We start from the raw sequence: 20666 nt of genomic DNA, 5'->3' as shown, positions 1-20666 counted from the left end.
TAAAACAAGATAAATCAAATTGATCTTGTTTTAAGGATTTTTAGATATTTTTACAGGAAAACAATACAAAATGATCAAGAATATGATTTTTTTGCTCTAATATCAAAGGTCTTACTAGAACAAAAAACAAATTATGATCCAACGTGAATTTTGTTGAGAAAAATAAAAATATGATCATGCCTGGTAATGTGCATGTAAAATGGCTAGAAATAGCATTTTAGATTAGCATAAAGCTGACAATTTACACAAGGATTATTTCTATTTCTTCTGCTCCAAACTTACTTCAAACTTACTTCTCTCTCTGCTCGTATGAATGTAACACATCATAAGAAAGTGTTTCACCGCTGTTCAAATGCACTTTGGATCACATCATTTATATGTATAAATGTTTTCCATCTGAAAGGACTAAATATTAAATGAAACAAATGACAATAAAATGCAAAGTAATCTCTTCAATAATCAAAATACTGTTTGAATGTAACTGTATTCTAATTACCAATGATTTAAATTGTAACTGTAGTGGGATACAGTTACTAATATTTTGTATTTTAAATACGTAATCCCATTACATGTATTCCATTACTCCCCAACCCTGACTGTAGTATAAAGTAAGCAGAATTCTTTTTTTCTTCTTTTTTAAATACCACTGATTAAGTCTACCATGTCAGCCAAGATTATCTGTACTGGATTACTCCATTTTTGTCTTAAATCACTTTACCTACAATTTTACCCTCCCTTTTCAGGCTTGTCAATGAAAATGAGGTAAAACAGTGGAAGGAACAGGCAGAAAAAATGCGAAAAGGTCAGCAATGTACACGTTTACATTTTTTGGAGTCCAGATTTAATGCTATATAACTATGTAAAGATCCAATTAAATATTGAAAGAGTGAGTTTCAGTTGGTTGGAATGGTTCTTGAATCTTGATTGTAGAGAAAATAACACATCTAACATTTTGACCTTTGACCCCTGTGTCCTGTAGACCACCATGAACTTCAGCAAAAGATGGAGAAGAAGGAGCGAGAGTGTGATGCTAAAACACAGGAGAAGGAGGAGATGATGCAGACGCTCAACAAAATGAAAGAGAAGTTAGAAAGAGAAATGGGGGAACATAAACTGGTCAAGCAGCAAGTGGCAGAACTGACTGTTAGACTACATGACCTCAGCACGGTATACTGATGATGTCTCAAATCCATTACATCGCCAAAAATATGTGGACGCCTTGCTCTAATTAACGGGTTTGGCTATTTCAGCATCCAAAGCATTCAAATCCAGCATACAGTCATACACACTCCTTAGACAAACATTTTCAGTAGGATAGGAAGTACACAAGAGCTCAGTGACTATCAACATGGCACTGTCAATGGATGTTACCAATAAAATTTGAGACAGGCCCCTCACTGATGCTCTTGTGTTTAAATGGCAGCAAATCCCCAAATCCATATCACAACTAGTGGAAAAACTTCACAGAAGAGTGGAAGCTGTTGTAGTCGCTAAAGAAGGACCAACTCCCTACTGCATAAATGCATATGGTTTTAAAAAGTAAATGTTTAACAACCAGGTGTGATGTTTGGACGTCCACATACTTCTGGCCACTAACTTCATGCAGTATTATTATAGATTTTATTCAGCCACACCTCTATGGTGAACTGTAAACCACTACTGTCTCACCACTTTGTTCGTCCCATTTGTATTTCTAGAGACAAGTAGCCAGTGTTCCTGGAGGTCCTCCCATCCCTGGGCCTCTAGGTGGACCTCTCCTACCTCCTCCACCACCTCCACCAGGTGGCATGATGCCTCCTCCACCTCCTCCACAAGGCAGTGCTATGATGCCGCCACCACCTCCACCACCACCCCCTGGCGGCCCCCCACCACCCCCTGGATGCCCTCCTTTTGGTGGGGCTCCACCTCCACCAGGAGCCCCTGTGGGACCATCCCTGAAGAAGAAAAACATTCCTCAGCCATCCAATCCACTAAAGTCCTTCAACTGGGCCAAGCTTTCTGAGGTGAGACTTGCATGGATTACAGCTGCAAGCTGGCTCATCCAGGTGCTCATCTGTTTCTTAAGCTCTGCTTTTAATCAAGAAACACTTTTGGAAGTCCACCAGCACAAATTGGTTTTGAGCAATAGTGAAATCTAGGACAGTTTTCACCGTCACTGAAGGTTGCCAGCACGGTCCCATAATTTGATTGAACAAGTGGCATGCCAAGAGTGCTGATATTTTGCATAACAGCACTTGGACATTTTGCTGTTTGTATCACTCCACTTGTCTGTGTTCATTGCATGTTGTTTGATGACATGCAGTGGTTGATCCTGTTTTGGCTTAAATTGTAAATGTTTTAATTTGCAGAGCAATATAAATGTCCATAATCTGTTGAAAATGGAAGTTACTTGATATTAACTTCTTGTTTACAGAATTGTTGTATAATAGCATTATTAATATTGTGCTGATATTCTGTACAACAGCTATCTTGGTCATTTTAAGCATATTACTTAACTGTCATGCAGTGTGGTCAGAGGACTAGTCTGATTTGCAAAAATGTAAAAAAAAATAAATAAAAATGCTGTTTAGTACACATTGTAAAAAGAATATACAGTATATTCTTTTTACATTGTGTACTAACCAGAATGCAATTAACCATGATTTTGTCAGGAGACAATAAACAATTACCTGCAAATGTGCTTATGTTATTATGATGGCAAGAATCTTTGCTAAATGCAGAAATGTGTTACATTCAGAGTTCTAGTCAATAGATGCAGCATGTGCATATTTATTCATTAGGTTTGTGTCACAATATCATTATGGCTGGGAACTTGTGATCAGCTCTGATTTGTTTTGTAACAGAATGACTTTGGACTGAATGGTAATTGAATTTAATATCCCATTCTTTTTCACAGAGCAAGCTTGAAGGGACAGTATGGGCAGATGTTGACGACTGCAGAGTTTTTAAAATCCTAGACTTGGCAGACATTGAGAAGACCTTCTCTGCCTATCAGAGGCAACAGGTCACTGGAACTTTTTTCACTCATTTTCTTCTAGGATGATCTCACAAACAATTCACTGCTTCTCATGCATGGTATTCATACTGTGTGTTTTTGTCTATGGTAATCCTGCATCACATAATCACAAAGCATGGGATTTTGATTAGCAGTCTGTAAAATGTGTTGATATCACCAGGCACAGAAGAGTTTTCTATGAAAAGCAGACATTGGCAAACCGTCCTTATTACAGTTGGTAAACCACAAATTTGGTCTCATTATAAAGCGATTTCACAGAATTTCTTATGGCTTTACAGTCAAATTAGGGAAGAAAAGAAAAAAAGAAATGAATCTATCTTGGATACAGCTTGAGATACAACTCACTTCATTGGTTGTCTTCATAATCATACTTTAAAACAATGCATTATGTGCTGCATCTGGTTTGAAAATAACTTTTTGAAGGCCTTGCTTAATAAGCATGCTTAATACTTTGCAGTTCATATTCATTAAGCCAATCAGCCCTCTCCAATTTCTTTAACTATATACCAAACATATTAATATTCTCAAATTAATATTTTAGGTTAAAGTCAGGGTTTTAATACTAAGTGGTCCGCAATTTGCTTAAAAATTTCATAACATGATCATTATTTGAATGAACATTAAAGTGATAGTTCATACAAAAATGGAAATTCTCTCATCATTTACTCACCCTCATGGCACCCAGGATGTTTAAGACTTTCTTTTTTCTGTTGAACCCAAATTAAGATTTTTAGAAGAATATCTCAGTTCTGTAGGTCCATACAGTGCAAATGAATGGGTACAAACATTTTAAAGCTCCAAAAGCACATAAAGGCACCATAAAAGTAATCCATAAGACTCCAGGGGTTAAATACATGTCTTCTGAAGCGATATGATAGTTGTGGGTGAGAAACAGATCAATATTTAAGTCCTTTTTTACTATAAATATCCACTTTAACATTCTTCTTCTTTTGTTTTTGGTGATTCACATTCTTCGTGCATATCGCCACCTACTGGGCAGGGAGGAGAATGGATAATGAGAAAGGACTTAAATATTGATCAGTTTCTCACCCACATCTATTATATCACTTTAGAAGACATAGATTTAACCACTGGAATCTTTTGGATTACTTTTATGCTGCCTTTATGTGCTTTTTGGAGCTTCAAAAATTTGGTAGTCATTCACTTGCATTGTGAGGACCTACAGAGCTGAGATATTCTTCTAAAAATATTTGTTTGTGTTCTGCAGAATAAAGAAAATCATACACATCTGGGATGGGATGAGTAAATTATGAGAGAATTTTCATTTGTGGGTGAACTATTCCTTTAACTAATGATCTGTTAAGTATTATATAATGTAAAATGTGAATTTTATTCCTGGAATTTATTATAAAGTGTATTTTTGGAGTCCCTGTGTTGGATGAGACTCTGGGTAGGAGGTTCCAGGGTCTGCAAAGGTTGAAAACCACCGGACTAAATAAAGCGTTATGGACATTTATTGATTTGCTTGAGGAAAAAGACAAATTTGATAACATGAGATATACTTGACATATTTGCTTGAACATAAATTGCTATTGCACAGTTCAGTACAACTTGCTCTCGTCGATGAAGAAGCATCTTGATTTGAAACATCCTCCAAAGTGTTTGGGTAAAATGGAATTGGAGAGGTAGATGTTAGTAGCTTGTGACATGTAGTCTAATACTGTATGTTTTGAAGTTAACAGGCCATTCATGATCAACTAGCATGCATCTTACAATGCACACACACTGGCAGATCCATATTCCCACATAAATCTCTGCTTTCATGCACCCTTATGCTCACCATTCACCATCCCAGTAATGTCATCATGTGCACATGCCTGTTTGAGTTTGTTTTGGCTGAATTCACCTAACTATACTGTCTCTTTAACATGTGCTGCATCTTCCTTGCTTCTTGCCTGCATTGTAGGACTTCTTTATGGTCAATAACAGCAAGCAGGTAAGTTTGGTTGTAGATATCTAAAAGTGTTTGGTTCATCTCTGTCCCTCTGCTCATCTCTCTCTCTCTCTCTCTGTGTCAATCATTTTGTATCTAGCCAGTGTAAACGTGGAAACACAATGGAATAAATTTGGAGTGGGGTTTACTTAAAAAACAAAACAAAAAAAACCTAGGAAACAATTTTCATGCAAAAAAAGTAAATTTACAGACCATATTTTCAAGTAAAGACTACACACAATTCTCGGTGGCTTTAATTAGAAATTCTTAAGTAAAGTTTACTTTACTCACTCTTTGTTTGTAAATTGTTCTTAAGCAGTGTAGCACTGAATTAAGCCTTGCATTTAAAAGTGTACAAGCATTGTCATGTACTGTACCACATGACACACACAAGCCTCCACAGGGAAGCTTAATGCATGTTATGTACACCGATCAGCCACAACATTAAAACCACCTGCCTAATATCATGTAGGTCCCCCTCGTGCCACCAAAACAGTTCTGACCCATCAAGGCATGGACTCCTCAAGACCTCTGAAGGTGTACTGTGGTATTTGGCACCAAGACGTTATCAGCAGATCCTTTAAGTCCTGTAAGTTGCGAGGTGGGGCCTCCATGGATCAGACTTGTTGGTCTAGCACATCCCATAAATGCTCAATCGGATTGAGATCTGGGGAGTTTGGAGGCCAAGTCAACACCTTGAACTCTTTGTCATGTTCCTCAAACCATTCCTGAACAGTTTGCAGTGTGGCATGGCACATTATCCTTCTGAAAGAGGCCACTGCCATCAGGGAATACCGTTGCCATGAAGGGCTGTACGTGATCTGCAACAATCTTTAGTTAGGTGGTACATGTAACATCCACATGAAGGACTCAAGGTTTCCCAGCACTGCCCAGAGCATCACACTTCCTCCGCCTGCCTGCATTCTTCCCATGGTGCATCCTGCTGCCATCTCTTCCCCAGGTAAACGACGCACACACACCCGGCCATCCACTTGATCTAAAAGAAAACATGATTCATCAGACCAGGCCACCTTCTTCCATTGCTCCATGGTCCAGTTCTGATGCTCACATGCCCATTGTAGGCTCTTTAGGCAGTGGACAGGGGTCAGCATGGGCACTCTGACTAGTCTGCAGCTACGCAGCCCCATACGCAGCAAGCTGTGTTCTATCATGACCAACATTACGTTTTTCAGCAATTTGTGCTACAGTAGCTCTTCTGTGGAATCAGACCAGACAGGCTAGCCTTCGCTCCCCATGTGCACCAATGAGCCTTGGGCGCCCATGACCCTGTCGCCGGTTCACCGGTTGTCCTACCTTGGACCACTTTTTGTAGGTACTAACCACTGCATACTGGGAACACCCCACAAGACCTGCCGTTTTGGAGATGCTCTGACCCAGTCGTCTAGCCATCACAATTTGGCCCTTGTCAAAGTTGCTCCGATCCTTACGCTTGCCCATTTTTCTTGCCTCCAACACATAAAATTCAAGAACTGACTGTTCACTTGCTGCCTAATATATCCCACCCCTTAACAGGTGCCATGGTAATGAGATTATAAATGTCATTCACTTCACCTCACAGTGGTTTTAATGTTGTGGCTGTTCAGTTTAGTCTATTAGACAACATCACCTTGCTTTAATGGTGATAGAAACGAGATACAGAGCTGTGCACGCAGACCTCAAACTTGATGCACAAAACACCATGATGTTAACAATCAACAGATCATCAACGGGTAATTTTGAGTAGCAAATGAACCTCACACTTCACAAAATAAGAAGTTACCAAACCTAACAATGAAATCAACAGTAAAAACGGTGTTAATCAACTTGCAAACATAGAAACCATGCAAGCTCAATAATTATTCATGCCCATTGCATTCTGGGAACACCAGCTCCGAAAGGTTAAGTAAAATTCACTCAAATTAGCAACAAATATGACAAGATTTTCTACTTTAATATTGGTAAATGATGATGCATTATAAAGATAACAAACAAATCATAAATAATATTTATTTACAATACGTTTTACATGTTTGAATTGAAAACAAATGTAGAATTTACTTAATATTTTCAAGTTCATGCTTAAAATAACTGCTATATTTACTTCGCCACAAAATAATTTTTTTCAGTGTAGTTTTTTCTCAACTTTAGTTAAACTACCTGTCAAAAATGTGGACACACCTCCTCATTCTTAAATATTACTATTTTTCACATTTTAGAATAATGCTCATCAAAACTGAAATAACACAAAAGGAATAATGGAAAATGTTTAACAAATCTGATCTTAAATACAGTATCTTAGATTGTAGTTTCTTCAAAGTAGCCACCCTTTGCCTACAGTTATAGCTCTGTAACTCGTTCTCTCAACCAACTTCATGATGCTTTTAAACAGTATTGAAAATGTTCCCATAAATGGTGGTCACTTGTTGGCTGCTTTTCTTTTACTATCCGCTCCAACTTATCCATTTTTGTATTCAAATGTTAGATGTTAAATTCATATAGGCACAATTTATATTGTCTACAAAACTAATTTCAAGCTTGTAAGCATAAGCATGTACAATAGATCAAAAGGTTTTAAAGATCATGTGAAACAAATTCACTCATGTGAATGTGTCCAAACTTTGCACTGGTAATGCAGTTTAAGTCTGTTCTGTATACTTCTTTGCTGTTATTAGTGTCATCTAACCTTGCGAATTTGTTGATTGAAACGTATCTCCTTGTGATTACAGAAAGAGACTGAGGATGATGCACTAAGCTCTAAAAAAGTCAAAGAGCTCTCTGTCATCGATGGCCGACGGGCTCAGAACTGCAACATCCTTCTCTCACGGTGAGTGATGTGTCTGCCCTGTGTATGAGTTCAACTCTAGTTGGCGTGTCTGTGGACCTAACTGATGTAATGCCATATCCTGTGGGTGAAAACGTGTGGTTCCAATGTCCTAGGATGATACAGTCTTTTCCACCTTGGTTACCATGTAATTTCCTGTCACTAAAAGACACCCAGTCCCTTAGTTTATTTTTTTTGTATGCGGTAGCTGCCTTGAATTCTTCATAAATCAATTCAGTATGGGCCTCTGAAATGTTCAGGAACCATGTAGCATTAATAAAGGCAGTCTTAAATCAGTTTTAATCATTTTTCACTCTTGGCTCATCCTGGTTTCATTGCCAAGAACGATACTTGACTTTCTAATGAGTCATGATATTTATTAGCTCCTACTTCCTTTGGAGGCATTGTTTTTGTGTTCTTGTAATTAATGTCAGAAATCATTCAAAAATTCTTATTTAAATAAATGACTACTGAGATTTAGTGACAATTCCATGATAAAATATTGCATTTAATATAGGCACCATTAAGGAAAAGACCATATATTGATTTATTGTGGATTTTCTTTCTTGGATTAATGGGGTCATTTCCCATCCAAAAGAGTACTTTTGATTTAGCTATAATGCAGCTGTTATAACAAAGCTATTAACATTTCTCTTGAAATAGCCACGTATGAACTGTGGAAATGCATCCATCAAATTTAAGAATTCAACATGTCTCATTACCTGGATTCTTCAAACAATGTTTTGTCAATGCCTAGACCCCAGGAAATATTTTATTCACTATTATAATGGGAACAAACAAGGCTCACTAAGCAGAAATTATGTGACATACTAAAGAAAAACATGAATATAGATCATCATTCTAGAACTCCTGGGTAGAATATTATTCAGGTTTTAAATTTCTTTCCATTTATAGCTTTTTACAGATGTGAAATTAAACAGTACATTCTTCTATGCAGGGCATAATACTTTAGTTTACAGGGTTCTTGCAGTTTCTTTTACTCATCAGAAATGTCCTCTGTATGGATAGTGTGGGTGGGAACCAGCAGAGACCTACCGATATGATATTTGGGTTGTGATAAGATAATATTGTGATATAAAAACTGTGACATGCTTTTACTCACTTGTTTCTCATTCATCTTCATTGGACTTCAGTGGTTTCGCAAGAAGTGCTGAATTTACTGCTTCGCTTCCTCATAGAAGATCAGACTCGTAGAAGATCAGATTCTTATTTTTGGTTAGAAACCCTGTTTGTCACCTCAGGACTGCCCTTTATGTCAGAAACGGATCCCACAAAGCAAACTGTAACAGTCATAGCTTGCAAACCAGATGCTCTCAGATTTATGATGGCTCACTAACTGACTGTGGTTTGGCATGGTGGGCAAACACCAGAGTTACTCGCAAAGCAAGTCAAATTCCTCTTGACTTCAAACTACATGAAACAAGCCACTTAACATTTCCAGTGGCCTTTATATATAGATATAGAAAGAGGGGCTAATTGTGTGAAACGGTCAAGTGGTAGAGCAAGTGAATTGGTTTGACCAACCAGATCTGATGCCCCCTTTTTAGTGAGAACAGTCAGCAGGCTGATGATGGTCAAATAATTAGGCACAAACCTACGATAATAGCCAGCCAGCCCAAGGAAGTGTCTCACCTCGTTTTTGGTCTTAGGTCTCGGGCATGCTGCAATCGCTGCAGTCTTATCAATTTGGGGACGCACCTGCCCATGACCCAAGTGGAAGCCCAGATACCATATTCCACCCGCCCAATTGCACACCTCTTTAGGATTGCCATGAGTCCTGCCTGTCTCAACGACCTCAGGACAGCCCTCAGATGCTGCAGGTGCTGCTGCCAGTAATTACTGAAAATGATAATGTCATCTCGATAGGCAGAAGCGTAAGCAGCGTGTGAAACGTAGTCGGGGCCCCGAACAAACTGAATGGATGCGCCATGAATTGGTGTAATCCGAATGGTGTGGAAAATGCCATCTTTTCACAGGCCATGGGAGTAAAGGGGATCTGCCAATATCCCTTCATTAAATCCAGTGTCAAATAAAAGTGAGCCACGCCTAAACGATCAAGAAGCTCATCAATCCAAGGCATCGGGTACGCATCAAATTTAGACACTGCATTGACTTTTCTATAATCCACACAAAACTGGACCGAGCCATCACTCTTTGGGACCAGCACCACCGGGCTGGCCCAGTCACTGTGGGATTCTTCTATTACTCCCATATCTAGCATGGCCTTTAATTTTTCCCAAACCTCTTCTTTTTTGTGCTCGGGTAATCGGGAGGGACGACTGCATACCACTACCCCTGGGACCATCTCGATATGGTGCTCAATGAGATTCGAATGACCGGGAAGAGGCGAGAACACGTCAGAGAATTCTCCTTGCAACCTCTGTGACTTGTGACGGTGAGAGGTGGTCTCCATAAGTGACCGGGATGGCTCGATCGGTGGCTTTTAAGTTCACCTCTGGTCTGAGCTCCTCCCTCTCCAGAACCACCGTCGCCAATGTCACGGGGGCCGCCTCCATGGAATTAGAAGATTTGAGGTGGTAAATCAGACGTGCTCCACCTCTTATCCGTTCGTTTTACCTCATAATCGATTTCCCCGACTCGCTGTGTGACCTCAAAGGGCCCTTGCTACTTGGCGAGTAATTTAGAGCTCGATGTGGGGAGTAATACAAGGACTTTATCTCCCAGTGCAAATTCCCGTAGCTTAGTACCCCTATTAAAAAACCATCTTTGACATTCTTGAGCCTGGAGCAAATTCTCCTGTGTTAATTGCCCCAGTGTATGGAGTATTTCCTGTAGGAAGTCGAGCACGCTGCGCGGTTGATAATAATAATTCAAATGGGGGGAACCCCGTGGGGCTCGAGCCACTTGTTCCAATTTCCAGCGTCTTCGTGTACGAACTTACGAATCATATTCTTTAGTGTCTGATTAAATCGTTCGACCAACCCATCTGTTTGCGTGGTAAATGCTGGTCCGAATCGATTTAATCCCCAATAATTTGTACAGTTTGCGTAGTGTACGTGACATAAATGTTGTGCCCTGTTCAGTGAGGATTTCTTTCGGAATCCCCATTCGAGAGATTATTCTGAAGAGTGCCTCCGCAACACTTTGTGCTGAAATGTTGCACAGAGGCCATGGCTACCCCTTCCCTTGCGTCATCCTGACGTGGAGCTGACGTAGACTGCCCTGGCACCGCCTACCCAGCCAGCGAATCGCACCCCACACACCGATACACTTTGTTAAAGGACCCATCCACACAAATTCCCCTAAATAAAGTTGTAAAACAAGCTTCTCTCACGCACTCATGAATGCTCAACTGACGTCAACCTTTATGCTGAAAAAAGACTTACATTTCGAGTTGTTTTTCACCAAAAACCTATATTATGCGTTTAGAAGACAGAATATGACGCACAAATCACATTGACTACTTTTGTGATACTTTTGAGTTCTTTTTTAAACTTTGAGGAACTATCCAATGCCATTGTATTAAAAAAATGGATATTCATTAAAACATCTCCTTTTGTGCATAAGAAAGAATATCATACAGGCTTTGAATGACATAAGGGAAGCTAAATGATGACAGAATTTTCATTTTTAGGTCAACTATCCTTTTATTCAATGCAGTGTTGACAGTTCTCTATCAGATAAGGAAATGAAACACTAGGCCAGATGCACAGGAATGAGTTAAAAGAGCTATGATTAACAACATTCTCCATCATTAAGGTTGATTTGCTGCATTTTACAATGCTGGTAAAGTGTCTGTGACCACATGAAATGGAAAGTCCTCTGATATTTTGCAAAATATCCCCCCACGGTGTCTCCACCTTATTATTTTCTGATTTAACAATAAATGAGGGAGACTTGAGGTTACACTAATGACCTAATAATGACGTTGGCTTGCTTCTAAATGAACTGAGGCTGCCATTATTTAATTATTTTCCTTCCTTGGTTCAATTTTACTCACTCCCGCAAGACTGTGAACTTTGTTAGAAGTAACTCAATAACAGAAATCTTGGAAATTGGAAGCACTGTTTGCCGCAAACATGTAAACTCTAACATGGAAAGTTCTTTGGCTGTGTTTCACATCCTTGCTGCGGTTTGCAGCCTCTCTGGATCCTGGCAGGAGAATGAAGGGAGCTTTCCAGCACTGATCTCAGGCCTGTCAGACACCTGTTCTTTTTGGCCTAAAGTCCGCACCCAGCTATCCCTGGATCACATTTTTCTCCCTATCATCAAATGTGTAAACTAGGAGGTTGGGCTGTGCTAGTGGATTTTCCTCTGGGCTATTTTGACTGCCTCTGTCAGGGTTGTCTTCTAAGAAGAAATGCCAACAGTGAACACACCTTCATTTAGAGGAGGAAGAATTTTATCTTCCGTAGATTTCAGCTTGTGTAAACAACATACAAGGGGTCTCGATTGGTTTTGCTTCACAACCCAGATTTAACATTAGACATCAAGTGGCGATTAATTTCACGCAACCTGTCGATGTTGTCATCTGCCTAAAAGCGTCTGAGACAAATTCCTGGGATCTTGTCGTATGGCAAAATCAACAGTTGTTCACCGACAGCCAATTAATTACTTTTGCAATGGATCTTAGTCTCCAATAAAGTTTTGTAAGTGTCAAAACTGTAAATCAGGACAATTGGGACCAAAGTCTTGGCCATGATGTGCATTGTACAGTCAGATATAATGCCACACAGTGTGCCATGGCTTTTACCCAAGATCTCACAGGAATCTTATTATACAGTCTGATAAGCAACAATCGTAAAAGACCGTGAAAATCATACAGTGTGCACCCGTCTTAATTTGGCTAGCTTTTTCCAAGTGACAGATAAATTTGTGCCGCAATAAAGTAGAGTTTGATTGGACGCATAACCTTGGATGTAAACAACAAATGATATGGGAAGAGTTTTTATTTTTTAAAAACTGATAAGCCTATTTTTTGCTGAATATACAGTACATGGATATTTGCTTTTTAGGAATATTCCAGGTTCAATACAAGTTCAGCTCATTCGACAGCGTTTATGGCATAATGTTGATTACCACAAAAATACATTTTGACTCGTCCCTCCTTTTCTTTAAAAAAATCAAGGTTACGGTGAGACACTAACAATGGAAGTGAACGGGGCCAAATTTTGGAGGGTTTAAAGGCAGAAATTTGGAGCTTATAATTTTATAAAAGCACTTTAATTCTTCTGGTAGAAGTCGTGTTTTTAAGTTGTTTAATTTGTAATTTTTACCGTCGTTTTAGGGTTTGTTGAAAATGACATTACATCCTCATGGCAACAGAGTTGTAAAATTGGCTATAACTTTACACAGAAAAGGTTAGTAAGTGATTTTAGTACTTACTTTGGCTATACTTTAAAAAAAGTGAGTATTTTAACGTTTATGGATTGGCCCTATTCACTTCCATTTTTTTAAGTTCCTCACAGTAATCCAGATTTTTGCTTTTTTTAAAGAAAGAGAGAGGCAAGTCAAAATGAATCTTTGTGGTAATCAATATTATGCCACAAATGCTGTCGATTGAGTTTAACTTGTATTGAACCCGGAATATTACTTTAAGTACATTTGATTATTGGCGATTAGCATTGTTTTCCTATTGTCTGCAACCCTGGTATCAGAACAGATCTGCGACCAATTTCTGGGTTTCGACTACCAGTTAGAACCACTGCTTTATATTCTGTATATATGGCTCCAACATATCACTGGAAAGGGCAAAAACTAATATGGGACAGGCTGACCACAGATGTAACATTACTGTTGAAACATAACTAGTGGTGATCACAGATTATTTAAAGCAGGAAACGCTGTGTTAAATTATGAGTTATGTGATAATATCACTTCTTCATTCCAGGAATTATATATAGTGATAGCCAGGAAATTCTTGGTAAATAGAACAAGCATGTAGGTTCGACATAGGGTATCCAGATTAATACCCCTTCAAAATAATATAGTCTAGTTAATTTTTACTGTATACCAAAGGAAAATTTATGTTAGTTTTGGATCTCAGCAAAACAAGATTTCCATTCCTCAAGGTGATTAATTAGAGTTCTCTGGTTCTTTGCTGATTTGGCTCTATCAGTTCCACTCCGATTTTATTTTTCAGATGGATTTATTTATCTCTGTCTGTCTAATGTGTACATCCTGTGCTTGTGTTTCAGTTTAAAACTTTCCAATGAGGAAATAAAGAGAGCCATTCTGACAATGGATGAACAGGAAGATCTGCCTAAGGACATGCTGGAGCAGGTGAGTGTCAAGGGATAAACAGAATGGAATGTGAAGGAGAGAAGGAAAAATAGTCTGAGCTACTGTTTGATTTAATAAATATTAAGATCATTGACACCCTGAAAGATGACCTGCCTATAACAGATGCTCACTGCTTCCATCAGTCAGTCATTCACATAAGATTTAAAAGATTAGTTTCAAAAATTAAACTTCTGTCATCATTTGCTCACCATCATGTTGTACAAAACCTGTATGACTCACTATCTGGGTTTCAATCCATGCATTTTTATGAACATTTTTTCACATAAAAAAATGCTAAATGGAAAAACCAAGATGCAAATAACATTTCCAAAATGCGCATCTTTTGTAAAGACAAGCACATAAACTATGATGAATAAACATTTACTGAATATATTCCTAGACATGTATCTAAAAAGTAATGTGACTGAATAATTTTCTCATTACTGGACTAACCAGTAGGGGTGGGTAAAAATATAGATATTCAGATGCATCACAATCTTCGTTTGAACGATCTCGATATAGATTCTTAAGTCCCAAGATCGATAGTTTACTCTGTGCGTAACCCTCCATTACAATGAGAGGAAATAACTCACATTAGCAACCAAATATCACGCTATGCGTCTAAAACGTAAATTGGCAACTGGCTGGTAAATTTTTAGGTTTCTCTTACCAGTGATTGTGTAGTATAGTGGTGGAGTATTCAGCAGCAAAATCCTTTCACTGCATGTTGAGAGTAAAAGTTGTTCCGTGTAATGTGTGTCCAAAGACAAGATCCACACAACACATTTGTCACTGAATAATGTCTCTTAATACCCTTTCTGTTCTCTATAGTCAGCTGTTGATCAAAAACAACTAAAAAGAAACATTTAATTCTAATCACACATGGGATAGATGAGATGGATAGAAATCGTAACAAGCATAAAATTAATTAACAGTTAAGTCAAATTTTTATTAAATATCTGCTTTGAGTCAAAACCCGGCTGCACCAAATCTGTATTAATGCATCGTATCTAACAATAATTCAGTTAAGACTTGGAAACAACTGAGAAAATTACTTTTTAATAAAGTTTTCCTTGTATCTGAATTAGCCGTGCATGTATACAGTATGTAGTAGTTATACATAGTTGTTAAAACGTTCTTCATTCACAGAATGCGACATCCACAATGGACAATTAGGCAAAGAAATGTGTAATGCAGTGGTTTCCTTCAGGTTCAAAGCACGTTTAATTATTTCGGGCAACATGAAGTGGTGTAGTTCCAAAAACATACTGTGATAAACCCTTTGGCCTTTAGTTTCATGAAAAAATTATCAGAACAAAATTAACCGGTTTCCAGCATTTAAAAATAACTTTTTCACTCCGGAACAATTGAAAATCACTTTGTTCCGGTTTTTGATTACATTCTGCTAAAAATTACGTTCATTTTCAGTTTTTGTTTTCGTTCCTTGAACCATTTTTAGTCCCTGTTGGCTACTATTACCTCCCAGGACTGTCTGACAGGTTGTCACTGTAGAGAGTTTTGTCTGCACGCTCTAAACCACAAGTAATTTTATATTTAATAAAAGAGACACTGTGGCAGTGTGACAGTTTGTTCTCTTAAACATATGGAATGGAAACACATCTTTATTCTTAAATCGTTTTAGCTATATTCTGAATTTTTCACAGAAATTCAATTCGCAGCTTGGATGGAAACCCAGCTACTTTCGTCAGTGGAACACAAATGGAGAAATGTTAAAGAGTGTATTGACAACTCTTCCATATAATGAAAGTGAATTTGTATCTGGGCTGTCGAGTGCACAAATGAAAACAAATAGCATTATAAATGTAGTCCTTGCGACTTGCATGAAATTCCAAGTCTTCTGAATACATATGATAGCTTTGTGTGAGAAACAGATTCAAATTAAAGTGGTTGTGTACTTGCAATGTTTCCCCAGCTAAAAAACTGTGGTCAATACATTATACAACATTTCTCCTTTTCTGTAAAGAAAATTACAGAATATTTATTTTAGGCTGTAATGTCACATTAGATGGATTGAGAACTATTCTCAGGACTATTAGTAGTACCGGTGTCAGTGATGGTGTTTTTGTACTACTCCAGATGCAGAAGTTTGTCCCAGAGAAGAGTGATGTGGACCTACTAGAGGAGCACAAACATGAGCTGGACCGCATGGCAAAGGCTGACCGCTTCCTCTATGAAATGAGCAGGTTGGAAGACTAATCAAGTTTTGACTTATGCATACAAATCAAAATGGGTTCTAAAATTAGACAAAACTGTAATTGTGACAGTTTACCTTGATCAAAAGAAAAAAAAAACATCTTAAATCAGCCTAAGCTGGTTTGCTGGTCTTAGCTGGTTTGTTTCATTTACCGCACTGCCTTACACATACCACTTTCAGGTTTAATGCTATATCCGACAGGAAAGAAGGAAAAGGGTTGTGAATCCTGGGTGACACATTGATCTGATCAGACTGAGGATCCCATACAGCATCAATATTTGCTGTAACTAATCTCAGTGTAGCTATGCAGCAGCCTTGCACTTTCTGGCATAGGAAACACGGCCAAACAAAGCACAGGTGCCTTGGCTTGCTTGCTTTTTCTTCCTCTGTTATATGAGGCCCTAGTGAGTTTTTCCCCCTCTCTACTGTGGCTAGTGTGTTCGGAGTATAGAGGATGGGAGAAATTTTTTTCCAGCAATCGGCTGGGTTGTCCAATTTTAGTCCCAAGGCAGTGTTTGGACACTCTGTATCTGCGGTATCCATGGTGATGCTCCCTGGCACAAGGGTGCTGAATGCAACACAGCAGTATTAGGTTCAGTTCACTCACTTTTTCAGGCTTTGTTTGTTCTTTATTCAGTAAAGCCATCAAGGCTGTGTATACAGTGTATACAGATCAAATGCAGGTCATATTTGTATTGTGTCATATGTGGGACAATACAATTCTACAGCTCATTTACATTCCATTGTTGGTGATATTGTGGACAGTTTTATTAGTTGCTCTTGCTTTTATATTAAATGTTTTCTCTCTCTCTCTCTCTTTATTTATCTTTCCATTTCCTATTCCTTTTTCTTTGTCCTCCTGTCAGAATAAACCATTACCAGCAGAGACTACAGTCATTGTACTTCAAGAAGAAGTTTGCTGAGAGGATTGCAGAGATCAAACCTAAAGTTGAAGGTCTGTGTGTTCATGTGCAGTTGTATTTATATATACTTGCATTTTAAGAAGATCTTATACCACTGCATTGAGTGTCTATCAGATTTGGGCAAAATTCATAATTTAAAGGAATATTTCAGGTTCGATACAAATTAAGCTCAATGCACAGTATTTGTGGCATAATGTTGATTACCACAAAAAATAATTTTAACTGGTCCCTACTTTTTGTAAAAAAAAATAATAAATAATAAATGGAAGTGAATGGGGCAAATTTTTGGATGGTTTAAAGATAGAAATGTGAAGCTTATAATTTTATAAAAGCACTTTCATTCTTCTGTTAAAACTCATGGATTATTTGAGCTGTAAAGTTGTTAAAATAGTCTTTTTTTTTTTAGTCCAAGTTTAAAAATAAAAAAATAATAATTTTGCCATACAGCACCAAAAAACTTTGTTTTCTGATATCTTCATATTCATGTTCATTTATCCTAAGTTAACTTGATTAATTGTTTTCTGATAACTACATGCATACATACGGTGATTTGTATTTGCTAATTATGTTCATTTTATTAAATATAATTTAATACATACAGTATTTTATATATTTGTATTACATGCTAATTTTTACAAGCAGCATTTTTTTTTTTTTAAAGTACCGTTTCTGGAATTACTGCAAATTGTTGTGTTGTTCTGTGTATGATGACATTTATGGGTATTTCAAACTAAAAAAAAATTATTACTTAAAACTACACTTTTTGAATATCATTCCATTTTAATTCAGCTTCCCTAAATTCAAATTCAAAATACCATTCTGCTTCCTGTTTCCTATTTAAAATGCACTCTCAATTCAAATTTGAATTGGGCACAACCATGGTGTCTACATGCAATATGTACTGATAATTCTAAATAATGTACTAGTAATTGAATATTAAATGTTTCAGCACTGTCCAAGGCATCAAAAGAGGTGTTACAGAGCAGGAATCTCAAGCAGTTGCTTGAGGTGGTGCTGGCGTTTGGCAACTACATGAACAAAGGACAGAGAGGCAACGCATACGGTTTCAAAATCTCCTCACTCAACAAGATTGCAGACACAAAGTCCAGCATTGACAAGTGAGAGGATATATTGTAGTGTAAACCAAGAACACACAGAAAACAGATTTTTAGCTTTGTCGAATATGTGGATATGTGTCCAGGTTTTTGATGTTAATATTGCTTTTGTCCCATTGCAGGAATGTTACTCTCCTACACTATCTGATCACCATTCTGGAAAAGAAATACTCTAAAGTCATGCTCTTCCAAGAAGAACTGCAGAATGTGCCGGAAGCTGCAAAAGTCAAGTAGGTATAGCTGCGGAGTGGCTAGCTTGCACTTTTCTCGTCAACTATAAAATTTACGGGCCTTTAGGGTCTACTTGCACTAAATGGATTTTGGAAATAGTTTTTGTTGTCGTACTCCCTCCCACCACTGGCCTCAAGTCCACCCTGTGGGTCATTAAGCCTTGGTTACTCACATATGCAGAGTAAAGCCCTAAATTATACTAGGAGGAAATGGGACCCTCGGCTCTCCTGGCTGTAGGTGTTGAAATATATAAGTGAAACAGATGCATGGCCACCATAGCAGAGAGAGTACATATACAGATCCAGTTGGTGATCTCTCAAGTTCCGCATGTTGCTGTGAAGTGTGTGCAGATAAATATGGTCCAAATCTTGAGTGATACACTTTTAAAGGGATAGTTCACCCAAAAATGAAAATTCTATAATTTACTCACCCTAATGCCATCCCAGATGTGTATGACTTTCTTCTGCAGAACACAAACGTAGATTTTTAGAAGAATATCTCAGCTCTGTAGGTCCATACAATGCAACTGAATGGTGACCAGAACTCAGAAGGTCCAAAAAGCACATAAAGGCAGCATAAAAGTGATCCATACGACTCCAGTGGTTTAATCCATCTTTTCAGAAGTGATATGATAGGTGTGGTTGAGAAACAGATCAATACTTAAGTCCTTTTTTACAATAAATCTCCACCTTTGACCAGCCACAACCAGTTGGCGGCTGAATGTGAAAGTAACTTCCACACCAGAATGTGGAAGTGAAAGTGGAGAATTTATAGTAAAAATAATTTTTAGTAAAAAAATATTGATCTCACCCACACCTATCATATCGCTTCTAAAGACATGGATTTAACCACTGGAGTTGTATGGATTACTTTTATGCTGACTTTGAGGTTTTTGGACCTTCTGAGTTCTGGTCACCATTCAGTTGCATTGTATGGACCTACAGAGCTGAAATATTCTTCTCAAAATCTTTGTTCATGTTCAGCAGTGGAAAGAAAGTCATACACATGAGGGTGAGTAAATTATGAGATAATTTTCATTTTGTGAAATTTTAAGCTTTTTTTTAAAACAAAACTTCTTTAAGCTTGGAAAATAGTCATGGAACCTCTCAATTTAAAAGGATAGTTCATAATTTACTCACCCTCATGCCGTTTCAAACCTGTATGACTTTTCTTTCTTATGTGAGACACAAAAGGAGAAGTTTTGAAGAATGTTGACACTGGCCTTACAATAAAAGTGAATGGGGACAGAGACTGTCAGTCCTTAACATTCTGCCTAACATCTCCTTTTTTGTTCCTCGGAAAACAGAAAGTCACACAGGTTTGGAACAACATGAGTTGTGGTTTAGTAAATAACAACAGAATTTTTATCTTTTCTGTGAACTCTTTTTTTAAAGTAATTCCTTAATACTTTGGGCACATGCCTTAAACTGACTGACACAACTTTACTGTACAATGGCTATAAAACTACATTAGCCTTTTTTATGGCAGAATTCTTTTTAGTCTTGCCAACGAGACTAATGTGATAGTGCTTGTTCCATGAGTGAATTCACAAGACCATGATCTCATTCTTGATTTCCTTTTGAGGTGGTAAAATGAATGAAAAAAGGACTCTGTCTGTCTGTCTGTCTCAGGCTGTCACACTCAGTGTCTTTGCATCAGTCTCATTTATTCAGAAAATAAATAATGCGTAGGGTCATAAGCTGTAATGGGTATAGGTAGTCAGTCAGCAAGAGCAGATGTGTGACTGAAAGTGTTGATATAAATGTGCGTTTGTGTGTGCGTAGAGAATGTTTAAGGTTTTCCATCACCATATAAGTGTGCCTCCATCTACTTTGAAGGCGCAGTCCGTTACAATGCCCTATTTGTGTGTAGGGCAGAATAAAGAGACACAGTTTGAAAGCAGGCAACTATCATTCACACTGAGGTCATTTCTCCAGCTAAGTATAGCACAGCTCTAAACGGAGCCATTCACACACATTTTATGCAGTTTCACTAATGGAGCCACTTCAGCACTAACACAGGGGTTAAAGTTCAGATGAGCAGCTGTAAAATATATATATATATATATATATATATATATATATGATTCTAATCAGACTGTGACCTGTTTAGATAAGTTTAAAAAAG

The 20666-nt window shown here is 37.9% G+C and overlaps 1 protein-coding gene across 2 annotated transcripts in view; it reads left to right on the top strand.

Annotated features, from left to right (window-relative positions):
• LOC127409824 (disheveled-associated activator of morphogenesis 1-like) overlaps window positions 1–20666 on the top strand; it is a 94737-nt gene that overhangs the window by 66173 nt on the left and 7898 nt on the right. Inside the window, exons 12-22 of one of the 2 annotated variants that reach the window (XM_051644668.1) lie at window positions 744–802; window positions 980–1167; window positions 1698–2003; window positions 2897–3004; window positions 4944–4973; window positions 7697–7794; window positions 13971–14055; window positions 16153–16259; window positions 17137–17225; window positions 18143–18311; window positions 18431–18538. In XM_051644668.1, coding sequence (XP_051500628.1) covers window positions 744–802; window positions 980–1167; window positions 1698–2003; window positions 2897–3004; window positions 4944–4973; window positions 7697–7794; window positions 13971–14055; window positions 16153–16259; window positions 17137–17225; window positions 18143–18311; window positions 18431–18538 — 1347 coding nt within the window. The remainder of the gene's footprint in view (window positions 1–743; window positions 803–979; window positions 1168–1697; window positions 2004–2896; window positions 3005–4943; window positions 4974–7696; window positions 7795–13970; window positions 14056–16152; window positions 16260–17136; window positions 17226–18142; window positions 18312–18430; window positions 18539–20666) is intronic. The other variant, XM_051644669.1, reaches the window with a different exon arrangement.

Source organism: Myxocyprinus asiaticus, chromosome 19 (genome assembly GCF_019703515.2).
Source record: "Myxocyprinus asiaticus isolate MX2 ecotype Aquarium Trade chromosome 19, UBuf_Myxa_2, whole genome shotgun sequence".
NCBI classification, from domain to species: domain Eukaryota; kingdom Metazoa; phylum Chordata; class Actinopteri; order Cypriniformes; family Catostomidae; genus Myxocyprinus; species Myxocyprinus asiaticus.
Note: the sequence above shows the minus strand (reverse complement) of the source record. Positions and strands in the feature narration are given on the sequence as shown.